Source organism: Trichomycterus rosablanca, chromosome 3 (genome assembly GCF_030014385.1).
Source record: "Trichomycterus rosablanca isolate fTriRos1 chromosome 3, fTriRos1.hap1, whole genome shotgun sequence".
Taxonomy (NCBI): domain Eukaryota; kingdom Metazoa; phylum Chordata; class Actinopteri; order Siluriformes; family Trichomycteridae; genus Trichomycterus; species Trichomycterus rosablanca.
Window position 1 is genome coordinate 11,039,550 of NC_085990.1, and position 19,249 is coordinate 11,058,798.

General features: G+C 41.1%; 1 protein-coding gene across 5 annotated transcripts in view; it reads left to right on the plus strand.

Annotated features, from left to right (window-relative positions):
* Positions 1-19,249, plus strand: part of grb10b (growth factor receptor-bound protein 10b) — a 102,140-nt gene that overhangs the window by 64,274 nt on the left and 18,617 nt on the right. For 4 of the 5 annotated variants that reach the window (XM_062992649.1, XM_062992652.1, XM_062992651.1 and 1 more), the window contains one exon: positions 13,705-13,803. The exons of the other annotated variant lie outside the window; for it this stretch is intronic. In XM_062992649.1, the coding sequence (XP_062848719.1) occupies positions 13,705-13,803 (99 nt within the window). The remainder of the gene's footprint in view (positions 1-13,704; positions 13,804-19,249) is intronic. 5 annotated transcript variants of the gene reach the window in all.

Genomic DNA, 19,249 nt, shown 5'->3' on the forward strand with positions numbered 1-19,249 from the left:
ACAGTGGTTGTTAACCTTTGATCAGGTGTGCCGCAATGGACCATGACAGTAGACGAGCGTAGACCCCACACACACAGAGTGGTGATTCTTAACTTTTCCCCAAACTTTTTACCAGTTTATTCACAGCATTATGGACAAATGTATTGGGACACCCTTTTGAATTATAAAATTCATGTGTTTGAGGCACAACAGTTGCTAACGTGCTTAATAAATCAGTTTTGTGAAGGAAATTATATGCTTCCAACTTTGCATCAACAGTTTAGGGAAGGCCTCTTTCCCATTTCAGCATGACTCTGCCCCTGGGCACAAAGCAAGCTCTATAAACACATGAGTAAAAGCTTGTTTGCCCAACCTTACAAATGCTCGACTGAATGGGCACAAATTCCCATACTTCAAAGTCTTGTGAGAAGCCTTCTCAAAAGAGTGGCTGTTGTTATAACTAAAAATATCACATACAGAAATGAGATGTCCATTAAGCTCATGGTCAAGTGTCCAAATATTATTAGCCATATAGTGTTATGGGTATTTATCATTTGTAGAAGTGGTTTAACCAAGTGGTTAAAGTGCCACCAGCCTGGCATGCCATTCAACATACAGCTTTTTAAAACTTTGGTCAAAATTGTCTATAAAGATATCAAGAAAAGCGTGGTTGAAAGTATAAAAAACCCCAGTGACCCGCACAGAGCCCCTGACCTCAGTCCCACTGATCAGCTCTGGAATGAACTGATACTTATTTTTACTAAATGGGCGCAAATTCTTATAGAAAGTCTTGTGAGAAGCCTTCTTAGATGTGCGGCTGTTGTTATAGCTTATACACCGATCGGCCATAACATTAAAACCACCTTCTTGTTTCTTAACTCAGTGTCCATTTTATCAGCTCCACTTACCATATAGGAGCACTTTGTAGTTCTACAATTACTGACTGTAGTACATCTGTCCCCCTTTCATGCTGTTCTTCAATGGTCAGGACTCTCCCAGGTTCACTACAGAGCAGGTATTATTTGGGTGGTGGATCATTCTCAGCACTGCAGTGACACTGACATGGTGGTGGTGTGCTAGTGTGTGTTGTGCTGGTATGAGTGGATAAAACACAGCAATGCTGCTGGAGTTTTTAAACACCTCACTGTCACGGCTGGACTGAGAATAGTCCACCAATCAAAAATATGCAGCCAACAGCGCCCCGTGGGCGGCATCCTGTGACCACTGATGAAGTTCTAGAAGATGACCAACTCAAACAGCAGCAATAAATGAACGATCGTCTCTGACTATACATATACAAGGTGGACCAACTAGGTAGGAGTGTCTAATAGAGCGGACAGTGAGTGGACACAGTATTTAAAAACTCCAGCAGCGCTGCTGTGTCTTATCCTTTTATACCAGCACAACACACACTAACACACCACCACCATGTCAGTGTCACTGCAGTGCTGAGAATGATCCACCACCTAAATAATACCTGCTCTGTGGGGGTCCTGAACATTGAAGAACAGGGTGAAAGCAGGCTAAAATAGTATGTAGAGAAACAGATGGACTACGGTCAGTAATTGTAGAACTACAAAGTGCTTCTATATGGGAAGTGGAGCTGATAAAATAGACAGTGAGTGTAGAAACAAGGAGGGGGTTTTAATATTATGGCTGATCGGTGTATATTGTATTATATAGAGGTCACCCTATTTCATACCATTTGTTTTTAAAATGGGATGTCCAATAAGCTCATGATCAAGTGTCCAAATACTTTTGGCCATATTGTGTATATACATTTGAAATACAGCCACAAATGTTGTTTGCAGCTGAGCTATAGATAATATCATATTGGTCAAGCAGAGGACATGATTCTGTATAGATTGCAGCCTTGTTGTGGACCACACGTGCAAGCTGACTCCAGACAAATGACCAGATCAGAAAATCTTTCACTTTATTTACTCATGGCTCTTAGCTTTTCCGTTCCATGTCACCATGCGGACCCGTGCTCATAAAAGAGGCGCTAACTGCCCTCATCTATATACATAACCCTCCAAATGCTTTGGATTAGCTAGTATTACATGATTAATAGGAGAAAAAGGAATGCCATGTCTTCCACCCAGACAGCAGTTTTAATTGGCTCCTGACTTATTGCTGTGGCTTAAGGCATAGTCTGAACTCAAACTCCATCCTCTGGACCATGAGCCCTTTGGAAGCCAATCAGAGTTTTATTGGTGAAATAAAAAGTGCTTCAAACAATCACAAAAAGACCCTAAAGTCCTGGTGGAACAGATAGGTGCTTTAAAATGCATACGATTTGGCTCAAACCTTTTTATTTCTTTTAGTATTACACCCTTGACAATAATTTGGCTGATTTCCAGCTCACCTGGTTTAACCTTTCCTCGTAGGTGTTGGATATCCACGCATTCATTTTCTTCAAACCTGAACACAGACACACTTGCCGGGCAAGTTAAACCAGCCCATTGTAAACTAGGCCCCTGGTTTAATTCCATGTCGCCACTTTTATGAGATCCCAGACTACATTTAAGTGTTACCTGTCATTACGCACCCTGTGTGACTCTACAGTATCATTAGTTAAACAAATCTGCAAACTGGTTCGGCTGCTTGTTGGCTCGATCACGGCTGTCAGCGTTGTTCTGCATCGAACCTGCAGTCTTGCGTCATACCTCATGTACCCTATTATTCCAGCTAACGTCATTTGCTTCTTAATTTTTCCATGAAGGCACGTTCAAGATTAAAGTTGTCTGTCCAGTGTTTGTTATTTTTGTAACTACAGTATGTCTGTAACATAACATTATCACATCGTTGTGATATTTTAGCTGCTGGAACACACTTGAAATAAACGTTCTATGATCAGATGAGACAAAATATGTACGAGGGATCTTCAAAAAGTTTCTGCACTTTTATATTTTCATTGGAAGCAGTGAGGGTGGGAGGAGGAGTAATTGCTCATGTCTAAGATACTGAGAGAGAGCTTATAGTCCGGATTTCATGCCATCTGATTTCCACCTTTTTGGACCACTCAGAAAAGCTTTAAGAATATTTTTATGTGATGATGTGAAAGCAGCGGTGCATCAGTTGTTACACGCTCAACCAAAACTATTTTTTGCTGATGGCATTAAAATGGTACGATGCGGCCGCTCAGGTGGCGCAGCGGTAAAAACACGCTGGAATACCAGAGCTGGGATCTTGAATACATCGTATCGAGTTTTAGCTTTGCCTGTGGGCTGGGCTGAGCAGCCGCATGAACAACGATTGGCCTGTAGTTCAGATAGGGGTGGGATATTAAAGCCGGATAGGGACTCTCTCTCAACTAATGCAATTACGACCTCTGCTGGCTGATTCATGGCGCCTGCACAGAGACGGGAAAAGAGTGCTGTCAGGGTGTGTCTCTGCGTACACAGTGCTGATCTATCTGCATTGCCCTCGTCAAAGTGTAGGTGACAAAATGCATACGTCTCCTGCCCACGTGTCGGACGGGGCATGGGTTAGCTTCGTTCTCCTCAATCAGAGTGGGGGGCGGCATTGGTGGAGAGGAAGCATGATGCAATCGGGCAATTGGACGCGGTAAAAGGGAGAAAAAGGGGAGAAAATGCATAAACAAAAATATTTAGAAAATGGTACAATGCTGGGAAAAATGCATCGAAAGGAAGATGACTGAAGTAAAGTAATGTAATTTGTTTTTAAAATTCTTAAAAAATAGAGTTAAAAGTGTGGAAACTTTTTGAAGAACCCTCGTATAAGTTTTTTTTTGACAAACAAGCGTGTTCAAATTTTTCAGTCGCAAAAAAACCCCACAAATCATTGAAAGTTCAAGTCCTAAATGTCCATGACAAGTGTAAGTACACTTTTGCCATTAGCTGTATAAATTAGAAATTAGGATTGAGAAAATTATAACCAATCAGTCGCCCTGTTTTTTTTTGCTACTGGTATTTATTAAAGAGGTTCAGTTTGGCATGAATTCAGCCTCAGTGTGTCACTTTTCCTGGCAGGCAGCTGAGTGTGAGTGGGTGGCCGGCTCTATGGGAAGAAACATGGGGGAAAGTGGAAGTACAGTGGCGCTTGTCCCAAATTGATTTGTTCAATTAAAGGGTATGATGTCATCCCCGGTGGCCGCTCTCGAACACACAATGATCCGCCGTTATGCTCAGCGCTGTCTTCTGTTCGAGAGATGCCATCAAAATGTCTGTGGCCGTCTATTGAGGACACGTTTGGCTCGTCCCCATCTTCATCGCGATCGGGCCAAGAGCTGAAGAGGTTGTGCATTGTTGGGGTCGATGTGGGTGGCAGACAGGGTGATGAGGAGGGCTGATGGACATGAAGGGTGTCCCATGTGATCTATATTTAGCCAACCAGTGCGTGCTGAGAAAAAAGGGACTTGTTTGTCAATGGAGCTGACTCATTGGGAACATTCCTGCTAGTCGTGGCTTTTATGCTACAGTAACAAAGGTTGAATTACCATGAACTCAAATTAGAATAAACTATATACGAGGGTTCTTCAAAAAGTTTCCGCACTTTTTTAAACTCTTTTATTAAGAATTTCATAAACAAATGACATCACGTTTCTACAGTCACCTTCCGATTCATTTTTCCCAGTGCCGTACCAACTTTTTAATGCCATCAGCAAAAACTGTTTTCTGTGAGTTATCAAGAGGGATGTTCAAAAAGTTTCCGCACTTTTATATTTTTGTTGGAAGCAGTGAGGGTGGGAGGAGTAGTAACTAGTAGTGTCTGAGAGAGAGCTTATAGTCTGGATTTAGTGCCATCTGATTTCCACCTTTTTAAACGCTTAAAGAAGCTTTAAGAGGAAGAAGATTTTCATGTGATGATGATGTGAAAGCAGCGGTGCATCAGTGGCTCCACCTTCAACCAAAAACATTCAAATTTACCTTCACTGTTTGGGCATAAGGGGGGGTGTTAAGACAACTAACCTTTTTCCGTTAGAACAATTCTGTTTTATTCGGGATGACCACTGAATAAGTTTATGAGATGGCCAGAACAGAAAAGAAGCTACTGAACCACAGTAAGTCCTGCAAGTTACATAACCTTAGGGTGGCTTGGTGGGTAGCACTGTTGCCTCACAGCAAGAAGGTCCTGGGTTCGATCCCCAGGTGGGGCAGTCCGGGTCCCTTCTGTGTGGAGTTTGCATGCTCGCCCCGTGTCTTTGTGGGTTTCCTACAGGAGCTCCGGTTTCCTCCCACAGTCCAAAGACATGCAAGTGAGGTGAATTAGAGATACAAAATTGTCCAGGACTGTGTTCGATATAACCTTGTGAACTGATTAACCTTGTGTAATGAGTAACAACCGTTCCTGTCATGAATGTAACCAAAGTGTAAAACATGATGTTAAAACCCTAATAAACAAACAAACAAATGCATCCTCAGGCATGTGATGAAGCACCACATGAGAACATTATAGGCAGTGTGATTACATGATGAGGAAGATCAAGATTAAGCTGGATTGACATCATCACAATGTGGATTGCACTATCAGAGACGTCTGAATTAGAGAAAGTTGAGTCATCTGAGCAGCCAACCATTACAAAGCGATGAAGGTGTAGTGACGTGGTGTGACTGTGTGTTCTGTAAAATCATTGATGTTTTGTCAGAGAACCCAGCAAAAGTGGGGCATCTCTGCATCCTGGGCCAATTATGATTCCGTACATTTTTACATCAGCCAATCAAAACGTAGAAAGGCTTGTTGTATTTTGAACAGTTAATAAACACTGTTCTATTTCTGTGCACCCAGATAATCTGCTTTAAAAAACAGCCTAACCAGATGAAGAGGGTTTGTTGGTGGTTGGCTATCTGAATTCCCAGTTTGGAAAAGTTAGTGTTGGGGCAGTCTAGCAGACCAGCATATACCTTATACCTAAACTACTGAGCTAACAGTGCCCACCTTGATGAAGTCCTTATCTAATAGAATTGGCACTGTAATTAATGTTAAGGAAGGTGGAAGCCTGTGATTGGTTTTGTTGTATTTCTGTTACACACAATCCCCACTGTCGAAATAACAGGTTTGATAAATGACCAAGGAGGCATGTAGCTTCTCTGACTTCATGATATTGAACTCAAATGTTGACCGCATGACTCTCATACTTCCTTTATGGTGACACTGGAGACTGTGGTGTTACGAGTTTGAATGACTTGTGTAATGCTCATGTCCATTTGAGGAATTCGGTTTCTTAGCTGTTACCTCCTCGAGGCATTGTGTAGATTGGATTACATCGTGAACGGTGCTCTGGCTTCTCTGTGTTCTCTGGACCTGTGCCTGACTGCTGTCATTTACAAAAGAGCTAATAGGAAGTTTCTCTTTCACACACCCACACAGATGAGCACAGATGTGCATGCTCGGAAAAATACTAAAGTTTTAGAAAAGGCGCAGTAGGAACTAAATTTAACAAATTTTACTGCACGGTACCCTGTGGTATGGTATGTTTTTAAATCCGTGATCCTTCATTTAGTGGATGTTTCTATTGCCAAGAACTATTTTGTCTGGATTTTCCCTCATGTCTCCCAGTCTAGTAATTTCTAATTCCTGAAGTGACTCCATCACCGCTTGCACAACCCTTAATCTGATCAAGGACAACCGGATGACCACACGCCCTATCTGACGTGTCTTTTGTTGGGTTCCCATACAGAGGGCCACACTAGGCTCCAAGAAAGAGGATAAAAACTTGCGCAGACGTCGCTCAGGTGGCGCAGCGGTAAAAAGTACGCTAGCACACCAGAGTTGGGGTTTCAAATACATCATATCAAACCTCAGCTCTGCCTTTCCGACTGGGCTGGGCAGCTGCATGAACAACGATTGGCTGTTGTTCATAGGGGTAAAAAGTTGGATCATAGGTCCTTATAACTGGTGCAACTGCGGCCCCTGCTGGCTGACTGATGGCGCCTGCACAGGGATGAGGAATAATGCTGATGGGGGTGTGGCCTTCCGTACACAGTGCCCGTCAGTGTGCTTTTGTTGGGTTCCCTCATATAGAGAGCCACACTAGGCTCCACGTGACGGCACCCACCCAAATAAGAAAAAAAACTTGCTCGTGCACCTGTACCCCGTCCAACCTTCCCTCCCTCAGACATAGCCACTTAGTGGATGTTTCTGTTGCTAAGAGCTATTTTATTCTGGATCTTGCCCCTTTATCTCCCAGTCTAGTTATTTCTAATTCCTGATGCGAATCCGTTGCCGCTTGCACAACCCCCAATCCGGACAACCGGGTCACCACACGCCCCATCAGGCATGTGTCCAATCTTTGGCTGCTTCTGTTGGGATTCTATGTACAGAGAGCGACGCTAGGCTTCATGTGACAATCCCCTCACAAATAAACTTGCGCATGCACCTGTACCCCGTCCAACCTTCCCTCCCTTAAACACAGCCAGTTAGTAGATGTTTCTATTGCCAAGAACTATTTTATTCTGGATCTTCCCCCTTTATTTCCCAGTCTAGTCTTTTCTAATTCCTAATGTGAATCCGTTGTCATTTGCACAACCCCCAATCTGATCAAGGACAACTGTGTTACCACACGCCCCCTTCAACATGTGTCCAATCTTTGGCCACTTCTGTTGGGTTACCACATATAGAGAGACACGCTAGACTCCTTGTGACAGCCCCCCCCCCCCCCCAAAAAACAACAAAATTTCAAACATTTGAACCTGCCAGTTTAACCCACTGCAGTGTCCAAGTGTACTAAAGCGGGCCATATGGATGGAGCGAGAACCAGTACAAGACTGCCAGATCCAATCAGTATCAGCACTGGGGTGAGAATGCAGTACATTTCATTAAGGTGTTACAGGGGTTAAAAACACATGGGTACAGAAAATTAAAGACCTCAATAACCACAGTGGGGAAACTGAAAACCGTCCTTTTGTTACTGCTGCTATTGTTCAGAGTACTGTAAGTGTCTTGGTGTCTCAGTGTCTGATAGAGAATGTCATCACATCTTCACTCTCACAGGTACCTTGTGCAATTGGGAACATATAGTAGCACATTAGGTACGGTATGAACAGTTCTGGATTTGAATGTGTACTGTAATAGACCGTAGGATGTTGTGCAATTGAAAAGGGCCTCAAAATCAACCATGCCTGCATTAGTCGGAAACACAAATCAGGCCTCCGGTACAGGAAAGGCTATAATAAGTACGTCTGAGAGGATTCAGTGGGAAGTGGAGATGAATATCTTGCTGAGTCAGCCTAAAGACATGTGCAAATAAAGAAACAGGAAGCTGGAAATTCGGCTTCTGGAATGTAGAGGACTGAGCCCTATTGTTAGAATATTTAACACCGTATTTCTTCCCTACAGCCCAAAGTTAGGGCTGGCCAGGCTGGTGGCACTTACCCGCTTGGTTTACCACTTCTACAAATTAAAAAATACCCTTAACACTACATGGCTAAAAGTATTTGGACAACTGACCCTGAGCTTGGTGGACATCTCATTTCAAAACAAATGGTATTAAAATAGTGACCTGTATGTGATATTTTCAGCTATAACAACAGCCACTCTTCTGAGAAGGCTTCTTACAAGACTTTGAAATGTGAGAATTTGTGCCCATTCAGTCTAAAGAGCATTTGTAAGCAGGGCAGACAAGCTTTTACTGATGTGTTTATAGAGCTTGCCTTGTGCACAGGGACACATTCATGCTGGAACAAGAAAGAGCCATCCCTAAACTGTTGCTGCAAAGTTAGAAGCATGTAGTTTTGTTTATATCATTACTTTAATACACCTGTAAGCAAATGTTGTGGCTGAAACACATGAATTTAAAAAGTCAGACGATGTGTCCCAATACTTTTGTCCAATACTTGTGTACTTTTGTCCAATACTTGGGGACAGTGGTAGCCTAGTGGGTGGAGCTTTGGGCTATCAATTGATAGGTTGAGAGTTTGAATCCGGGCTCTGCCATTCTGCCACTGTTGGGCCCTTGAGGAAGGCCCTTAACCCTTTCGGCTCCAGGGGCACTGTACAATGGCTGACCCTGCGCATTCTTTTACTGTTAGAGAAAACAGGATAAATTATCATGACTCTCGCGGCTTCATCCTTCTCCAACAAAGTTCTCCAACAATTTGACTTGAGACCAAATTGGAAGATCTTTCAATGACTGTGTTCTTCTCCAGCAGCTCGTCAGTAAATTAAACAATACTCTGGTAAACCGCCCATGTAGTGAACCTTTCATTCTAACAGTTTTGCTGTATAACTGAACCTGGGCTCGATGACCCCAGACTGCTTTAGGTGTCTGTGGTCAGCATGGAGCTGAACTGCTGTGTAATGAAAGGCTTTGTTTCATCACTGATAATGTGCCGTTTTGCTGGGGGTAAAGAAAAAGACACTTAAAGCACCACCTTGAGAATTGTACCATGAGGTCCCGCCTATACAATCCACAATGTATATGCTTCTGAGCGCAACCTGTCAGGAACACGCCCTAAACACATTCACCTCTGACCTTGTGCTGACAACTGATTCTTATCTGATCTATTATCTATTTATTTTAGTGAAAAGGGGGAAATCTTGGAAAATGTTACATTAAGATACAATAAAGGAACATATCTGTTAATCATTATTAGTAATAATAGTGATAGTAATAAAAATTAACTATTTAACAACTAACACTATGCAAAACTCCTGTTCCAGCATATCTAAGCTTCTGTGCTCAAAGCAAGGTCCACAAAAATGATGATAATTTGATGAAATTGCTTTTCAGGAACTCCAGTGACCCCCACAGCACGGTCAGTTGTGAACCAGGCCTTTCCATCCAATGTAAATGCTTAAAAAAAATCTTACCAATGTTTTTTTTTTTATAAAATTGGCACAAATTCCTGCAAAAAAACACCCAGAAGAGTGGGGGCTGTTATAGCTGCAAAGAAAGGGTTAGGACAGGCACCTCCATATTAATGCCCATGATTTTGCAATAGCTCATGGTCAGGTGTTTACATACTTTTGGTATATATAGTATACATACAGTACCGATAATGTGTTATATGTGGTATATATACCACTGTGCTCTTTTCACTCTAATTATACGCTTCCACCACCATGCCTCACAGTAGGTACAGTGTTGTTAGGTTCGAATCCTTCAACTTTCCTTCTTTAAACATAACTCTGGCCAAATAATTTTCCTCTTTTTCCAGAAGGCTTTTTTTCTTTGTCCATGTGATCAGCAACAGTCTTTATTCAAATTTTAGCAAAAAGCATTAATGAGGTCACTGGGCATTGATGTTCTTTCTAATTGATGAATGTTTTGGATGGGGTTAAGCACTTTTCTTTAAAATCCTTTCTTTGTAGACAGGCATTTCCCAATCTGTTGCCACAAGGAAGCTCAGCGTTCTCTAAAAATGCCATTTTATGCTGTAGATCTTCCCATCCCAAACCCAACCCAACAAGCCATTTAGAGAGGTAGTGTTCTTCTGGGTTATGCTATCCTATATATTATTGGTGTTTTTCTCCATAGATGGCAGTACTACTGCTCCATAGTGCAGTGCAACACTTTGTGCTTTATAGCAGGTGCTTACCATGGTGTTGATCTTTTGAAAGGCCAGTGTGTGGGAACAGAATTCATAAAGCATTGGTTTCTCTATAGTAAGTGTTGGAACTAAGGATTCATTTTTATGAGCTTTGTACCTGTGGTCTCATTGTTCTCTGTAAGCTTATGTGGCTTCACTGCTGAGCTGTTGTTGCTCTTAGACTTATTCATGTAAAAGTAATAGCACTACCTTTAGCAGGGTAGAATTATGACTAAGAAACTCGGTCAAAAGTTGGCATTCCACGACGATGCCACATTAAAAGTCACTAATCGTTGTAGTATGATCCATTCCACAGGAAGCGTTTGTCCATGCCAGTCTGCATCAAGCCCTTTTGGTCATGAAGTGCTTGTGCATGTAGAAGTGACCGGGATATTTCACCATGAGAAATATTAGTCTGAATAAAATCACTTTTTACTGGAAATCAGAAGCAGGAGCCAAGTGCCTCTACTTGGATGTCGAAAACTTTCCAGATCCCTGAGCGCAGCTCAAAAGGACAAGACTGTTGAAGTTCCTGGGCCTGAGCAAACACACACCCCCCTACACACCCACACACTCCTGACTGTCTGGGTGACGGAGTGACGGGCGGAAGAGGGGAGGGGCCACCCTGTCCAGCTGGAGCTCTGGAGAGTTAGCATGCCTTTTATGTAACTCTTTCTTCTGCTTCCTCTTGCTCCTTCCCCACCCCCATGTCCAAATTTTTCCCCTTAAGCCAGAGGCACTCAAACAGCCTGAGTCATCCTGTGCTTTCTTTCCCAGCACTGCAGTTTCAGTGCTGGTTTATGGTAATTTCCACACTATCAGAATGGAATGAAAAGTATATATAAATTAGTAAATGAAAAACGAAGCTTTCAGTAATAAAACACTTTCTTTGTGTGTTTCAGACTTGAACCCGGTTACATTTCTGTGTGACAAAAAAAAGGTGGAAATGAGTCAGTTTTTGCATGTAGTTTCTTTCCAGGTTTTGTATGTTTTTTTCTTGTTTGTTCGGGGGAGGAAAGAGGCAGACCAGCGTTCATTTCACTGCAGCACTAATGAGCTCTGCCTCGTCGAGAACAGAGAGGTTTCAGACTTCAAAGCTGAACTTCTAGAGGAAAAATGAAAAAAAAAAACCAAAGAAGCAAGTCTTCACTTGAAACTACACAGAAAATCACCAAAATGAAAGTTCAAATCGAGGTTTAATATCAGAAACCAAAAGTAAAACTGTAAAAACGATTTTAACTTAAAGCCACAGGTTTGAATATTTGCCCTGAATGTAATACAATTAAATAAAAAGATAGATAAAGAATGTTTTAACTTTTACAACAAGTAATTATTCTTTATTTGAAATGACACCGAATTTAGTTAAAGTTTAAACCAGGTGGTAATATAGTTAATGTACCTAAAACTACAAAAACACAGGTGCTACAATAGTGCAGCGGTAAATGAAGCGAGCTCACTACTGCTGGGATCCAGGGTTTGAATTGGTGCTAATAGCCGGTTACATACAGACTTTATTGGCTAACACTGGAGTGGGGAGATGGCCGAAACCTTGTGATAGATTGGCGTCCTGTCCGGGATGTGTTTTTGCATTGCGCCCAGTGATTCTGGTAAAGCCTTACCACCACAACTACCAAATAAAACTATCGAAACACATTTTTACGTAAAGGAAAATTTGTTGTAGCCTAGTGGTTAAGGCACTGAACTAGTAAGCTGAAGGTTGCCCACCACTGTCAGGTTGCCACTGTTGGGCCCTTGAGCAAGGCCCTTAACCCTCAATTGCTTAGACTGTGTACTGTTAGTCACTTTGGATAAAAGTGTCTGCTAAATGCCGAAAAATGAAAATAACATACTGAAATGAAACCATCCAGAAGATACTACCAGAACAATCTACAGTATCAACCATTAATCATTAATAAAAAAATCATTTGTGTTTTCTTGGGAGAAATAAGGGGATGAGGGGGTCGGTCAGTTGTGATTAAACAAAAACCGGCACCCAAACTGTAGACTTGGAGGGGGAAAAAGTTCACAGGGTTCGTTCCTCTAAAAATAGACTCGATTTTATTGTTCTCATTAACGTCGGCCAGATAAAGAAACTGTTGATAACTGACACATTAAACAAGCACAGTGTGTGTTCATACCCGGGTGCAAAACTGCACACTGAAAAGAAACTAAAACGTAAAACTGAATACAATCTACCAATCAGTTTCTTCTTTTCTTTTTCTTTATAAGCCTTTGATGTTCCATTAGTCTTACAAGAACTGAAATAAAAATTCACTCCAGGCAAATCTGAAATAAAAAGAGAGAAATGTCTTTTTTTAATCTCTTTAAATATAAAAACTCTTTAAATTTAATCTCTTTAAATATAAAAAAAAAAAAAACTTTTTTGGTTTAGTATGTTTTTTATTTAGTCTTTTTTTGTATTTTCATAGTTTATATAGTTTTTGACTTCCTTAATTATAACTTTTATAATAATAATAATAATAATTTAAACAGGTTTGTGTGTGTGTGTGTGTGTGTGTGTGTGTGTGTGTGTGTGTGTGTGTGTGTGTGTGTGTGTGAGCGAGCGAAAAACTCCACAGATTTTTGTTTGAGTGTGTGTGATTGTACACTGTGTATATGTATGTCTGTACACTGTGTGTAAGTAAGAGACAAATAGTGTGTGTCTGTGTACTGCGTGTGTGTGAGGTTATCCTGTATGTATGTCTGTGTGTGACAGTGTGTGTACACTGTCTGTATACTGCACATGTGAGTTGGTTGTGTGTGAGTGTACATTGTGTGTCTGTATACTCTGTGTGTGTGTGTGTGCGTGTGCGCACAGAGAGTGTGTGGGAATGATTACATCAGCCTGAGCTCAGCCTGTGATTGGTTAGGGAAGTGTGGTTTGATTCGCTACCTAAAGCCTGAGCCTTGTAACCCTTTGTGAGGGGAACAGAACGAAGTTGTTGGGGAACAGTTGCCTTTCGTCTACTTCCTCTAAGGAACTGAGAAAGAGAGAGGGAAGGAGAGAGAGAGAGATGAACGACTCGGAGAGCATAGAGAGAGAGTATAGATAGAGAGCGAGAGAGACTGACATACAGAGAGGGAGAGAGAGACTGCCCTTCAAAAAGAGAGAGCAGATAAGCAGATAGTGAAAGATTGTTTGACAGGTATTGTACCGTGAGTCTCTGACAGCTTCACATCTCCTCTGCGTTTTTTTATTTCGACTTTTTCCCTTGTTTTCGGATTGTTGGAGCTTATTTCTGGAGTTGTGGAGAACGTCGGAAAGCCGTTCTCAGAGGAGGTGGAAATGCCATCGTGCTCTCCCGACTGGTGCCTGCTCAGGCCTGGGGAGGTAAGATATATATAGGAGTTTATTTGAGTGAGCAGATTTCAGTGATGTTATGAATGCCGTGACGTGAAAAGTTAAATTTTAAGTCAAATGTGCGTTGGAAGAAGTGCACGAAGTGTGCAAAATTTCAATTTCAACGTCATCATTTCCGAGAAAAGCCAGTTTGATTTGTGCATTGGAGGTGGCTCAAGATGCAAACTGGGAAGAAACTGCGCAGTTTCTTTTCTGACCAGTCGTTTCCATTTTCAGATCATTTTTAGCTAATGATAAGTCAGTCGCCGTTCAGTACACCGCAGCCTTGCAGACCTTCTGATTCGTGTCATAATTCTGTAAAGAAAAAATTCAAGAGAACATGTTCATTCGCCTTGTGCAGCTTCATCTTTTCCAAGCGCTTTTCCTCCCTGCTTTTTGGGTGGAACATCCCTATATAAAGATCTTTAGAAATTTCACATTTTAATTGGGTGGCGAATGGATTGCAGGAATCTTCTGAATCCCATGATAAGTGAAGTTCTTGATATAAAGACCTTGATATAAAAAGTGGATGAAAGAGGGCAAAAATACAACGTAGACATTGTATGTTTGGTTCAAGCTAGCTGAGACTGAGAAGGCCAATCAACATGTGACAAAAAAAGCCTTCATATCAGATTAAGTGTTTATTTTAATTAATGATTGGATGTGAAATTGTACAGGTTGATTTTGTAGGATTTGATTGATATTATGATCCATCAAAGTGTCATTTTATTGTAAAGAAAATATCAAAGGAACGTATTTTCGTATTCGCATTCTATACAGCGTTATTTTTTTATTGGCGTCATGCTTTTTTCCCCACACTGGTGCCTGCCTAAGACCTGGGGAGATAGGATTTTTTTTTAAAGAAAAGCATTTCTTCTCTTCAGGCAGCAGGCAATGATGGAATATAAATGATGGAATTTTTGTTTGTTTGGACGGATCACAGGAATGTTATAATGTTATGGATCCTGTAGCAGTAAATGTTGGAAGGGTGTACAAAAGAGGGCAAACTATAGTGTAGAAATATTACTAGGATTTGGAAGATCAAGCTTGATTTTTCTTTTTCTTTTTTCTGTATTTTTTTCGGCTGCTCTTGTATCATGTATTTAGGGGTCGCCACAACGGATCTGATCTGCATACCAGACTTGGCATAGTTTTACACTGGATGCCCTTCCTGACGCAACCCTCCTTATTTTATCCAGACTTGGGAACAGCACTGAGAGCACACCGTCAAGTACGCTTCACAATAGCTAGGCTGTTTTGGCCAACCCCCCTGGACAATTACCAATCATGTCTGTGCCGACTCCCCAGCTGGACGTCAGCACAACTGATTCAATATAACGCAGGATTCCTGGATCTCAGAGGTATTGGGTTTGTGTACTTTACCACTAGCACCCTGAAGGAGTGAGCTTAATATGTAACTGTATAATTCTGTAAAATACACTGTCGCCTCACAGCAAGAAGGTCCTGTGTTTGATCCCCACAGATCGAAGATGGGTTTCCTCCGGGAGCTCTGGTTTCCTCCCACAGTTCAAAGACATGCAAGCGAAGTGAACTGGAGATACAAAATTGTCCATGTCTGTGTTTGACATTAAACTTGTGAACTGATGAATCTTGTGTGATGAGTAACTACCATTTCTGTCATGAATGTAACCAAAGTGCAAAACATGACATTAAAATCCTAATGAATAAATAAATAAATAAATTAGGTAAAATAATCATTCCGGGGAGATTCTGCAAGCATTTACATTCTATACAGCATTGCTTTTTCAGCTGGTGACTGTTCAAGCATCTTTTCTTTGAAAATGTTAAAATATAAAAAATATGTGGTAGCAGGAGCAAATAAGTGCAATAAGAGCTCCAGCTTCATTATTTGCCAGTATGAATTGTGAATGTGGATTCTGATTCTGATTACTGTACGGCATTTCTGTGCCATTGTATTATTTTTTAGATAAATTTTTGTCAGATCATGAAGCATGTTCTTTTAGAATTCTGTCCACTGCTTTTTGGATGAAGAAAATTACACTTTTTTCCAGGCAACTGGATTTCGGATCGCACAAAGCTTGTGGATACAAAATCATAGTTTACAAAATCTGCTGCATTTTCCATGAATAGACAGTGTCATTTGTGAAGTGGAGATAAAAAAGGGCGCATAAAATAAGCATTTTCCTCACTGTTATTCAGGAAGAACCTCCTGTTTCCAGACACCTGAAAACAATAGAATGTAAAGTTTGGAAATTTATGTGGGTGGACGGATTACTGGAATCTTGGTGCTGATGTGAAACTGGAAGTTTAGGCTGTTTGACAGATTTACAAGACCAGATGTGAAATGTGCCGTGTGACAATTATGCAAATGAGCCCAACAAACAAACCCTAGGTTATTCTGGGAAAAGCTGTTCTGATTTGTAAATTAGAGGTAATTTGAGGGCTAGTGGTCTGGTTTTTGAATAACTGTTTATTCATTTGTTTAGCTTGTACATGGTATTTAAGTCACTTAGTGCAGAGTTTTTTAAGTGACCCATATTTTGTCTATTCTTTTTACCGCGACCCAGGCAACACAAACAATGCATAAAAAAAAAAACTAAAAAAAAGCACAAAACAAAATATACTTATTAACAGAAGTGGTGGCAATCTGGTCCCACTGTGGCTTACAATTACTATAATAAACTACCCTTTCTGTATGGAGTTTGCATGTTCTCACCGTATCTGCGTGGGTTTCCTCCGGGGTATCGGTGTCCTCCCACAGTCCAAAGACATGCAAGTGAGAAAAATTGGAGATACTAAATTGTCCATGACTGTGTTTGATATAATCTTGTGAACTGATTAATCTTGTGTAACGAGTAACTATGTTTCTGTCAGGAATGTAAACAAAGTGTGTAAAACATGACGTTAAAATCCTAATAAATAAATAAATACAGTAAGCTATGTAAAGCCTCAAACAAGGGGTTTTCAGGTACAAGTTCATTTTGTGTTTATGTGCCTGTTAAAATTCCTTTATTTAATTATATTTTTGTCTGCGACCCTTTTTTTTTTTTTTTTTGGAAAACCCCGACTTAGTGCAAAAGGAAGTGTGTTAAACATGACTGTGTATTTAGTTTTGTACCACACACTCAATAATTTTGTAAAACGTTTCACTTTCTTAGCAACATGTTTCCTTTTTAGATGTCTGGAAATTTACAATAGCTGCCAGGATATGGGAGGTTTGAGAGGTTAGACAGGTTTCCCTGGGTCATATCCAAAAAAGTCCAGTCTGATTTGTGAATTAAAGGAAAAGATGTAAATGTCAGCAGACAAATGTGGTGTAAAAATAGCTTCGACTCGGATCAGATACATAGTTTATTATTTTATTTTTACTCAAGTTTCAGCCATAACATTAAAACCACCTCCTTATTTCTACACTCACTGTCCATTTTATCAGCTCCACTTACCATATAGAATGGCCAGGACCCCCACAGCCCCCCCACAGAGCAGGTATTATTTAGGTGGTGGATCATTCTCAGCACTGCAGTGACACTGACATGGTGGTGGTGTGTTAGTGTGTGCTGTGCTGGTATGAGTGGATCAGACACAGCAGCGCTGCTGGAGTTTTTAAATAAACTGACCGCTAGTGTCCACTCACTGTCCGCTTTATTAGACACTCCTACCTAGTTGGGCCACTTTGTAGATGTAAAGTCAGAGACGATCACTCATCTATTGCTGCTGTTTGAGTTGGTCATCTTCTAGACCATCAGCGGTCACAGGATGCTGCCCATGGGGTGCTGTTGGCTGGTTATTTTTGGTTGGTGGAACAGTGACAGTTTGGCAGTCCAGCAGTGACAGTGAGGTGTTTAAAAACTTCAGCAGCACTGCTGTGTCTGATCCACTCATACAACATACACTAACACACCACCACCATGTCAGTGTCACTGCAGTGCTGAGAATGATCCACCACCCAAATAATACCTACTCTGTGGGGGTCCTGACCATTGAAGAACAGCATGAAAGGGGGCTAACAAAGCATGTAGAGAAACAGATGGACTACAGTCAGTAATTGTAGAACTACAAAGTGCTCCTATATGGTAAGTGGAGCTGATAAAATGGACAGTGAGTGTAGAAACAAGGAGCTGGTTTTAATGTAATGGCTGATCGGTGTATGTCTATCTTTAGACTTTACTGCCATTGTCATAATTCTGGAATTCTTCAAAAGTATTTGCTTTTATTGCTGCATGTGTTTTTTACAGATCTTTTATCAGTGCACAGAGTCCCATAGCTTTGATACCAGAAACTGAAACTGGAATTTTTCCACCCGTGGTCAAGTCTTGTAAATACTCCAGTTTCAGTATTAACTCTACCTGTTCAGGTTCAGTACCAGCATGACTACGGATGCAAATTTTGCCAAACGTTTTGAACCGAAAACTGCCCATCATTAGTCAAATGTTAACCAGCAAGCGTGTTTCACGTCACCGCGGCTTTAGGCTTTATTGAAATAAAAACCACATGACGTGACAGTAATGAACCTAAATATCAAGACCAGAACTGGTTCATCATTTAAACCGTCTCTAAGCTTTTCTTGACAAGGTCAACAGAGTCTGACCTCAACCTTTGAGCTTTAGGCAACATATCTGCAGAATAATACCATTTTACAGTAATCCACGTGCGGACTTGTGTAATATTCCTGACAGGGGAGGCACCTAACAGCTAACGGGTGTGCACATTTTTGCATGACACCACTGTTGGGTGACACGTGCTGCACATGCACGCTTCTTCATCTTTCGGCTGCTCCCATAAAGGGGTTGCCACGACAGATCATTGGTCTTCATCTTATCCTGTCCTGAACGTTCTCCACGATCACCCCAACCACCTTACCACATTCATTAACCTTTTCTTTAGTAAATTTCAAGCTCAATCAAAATTCATCAGAGCACCAGATTCTCTCCCAGTGGAAGAAGTGTGAGAGATCTTCAGCTTCACTCCTTACTTAAATATCAACCATTAGCTGTTGACAATGGATTAAAATAAGCTTTTTGAACAACAGCTTTAATGGTTACATGTTAATCGTTACAGTCCCTAAAAAGGACTTAATGGTGCTTGGTGATGGGACTCTTATCAGTGTTTGATTCCAAATTCTTACACCTGTGCTTCTCAACCCCTGTATCACTGGACTGCGCAACAAGGACCAAATGCGTGTCACGTGTAGTAACAGCTCTGTGCTATAAAAGTACAGACTGCAGATAAAAAATACAGATACTCTATATGGCCAAAAGTATTTGGACACCTGACCAAGTGCTTGTCGGACATCCTATTTCAAGAAGAAGTGGTATTAAAATATAGTGACCTGTATGTGTTCTTTTTAGCTATAATAACAGCTATTCTTCTGAGAAAGCACTCAGTTGATGTTCCAGTTCATTCCAAAACTGTTCAGTGGGGTTGAGGTCAGGACACTGGACTTTCATCATGTCAT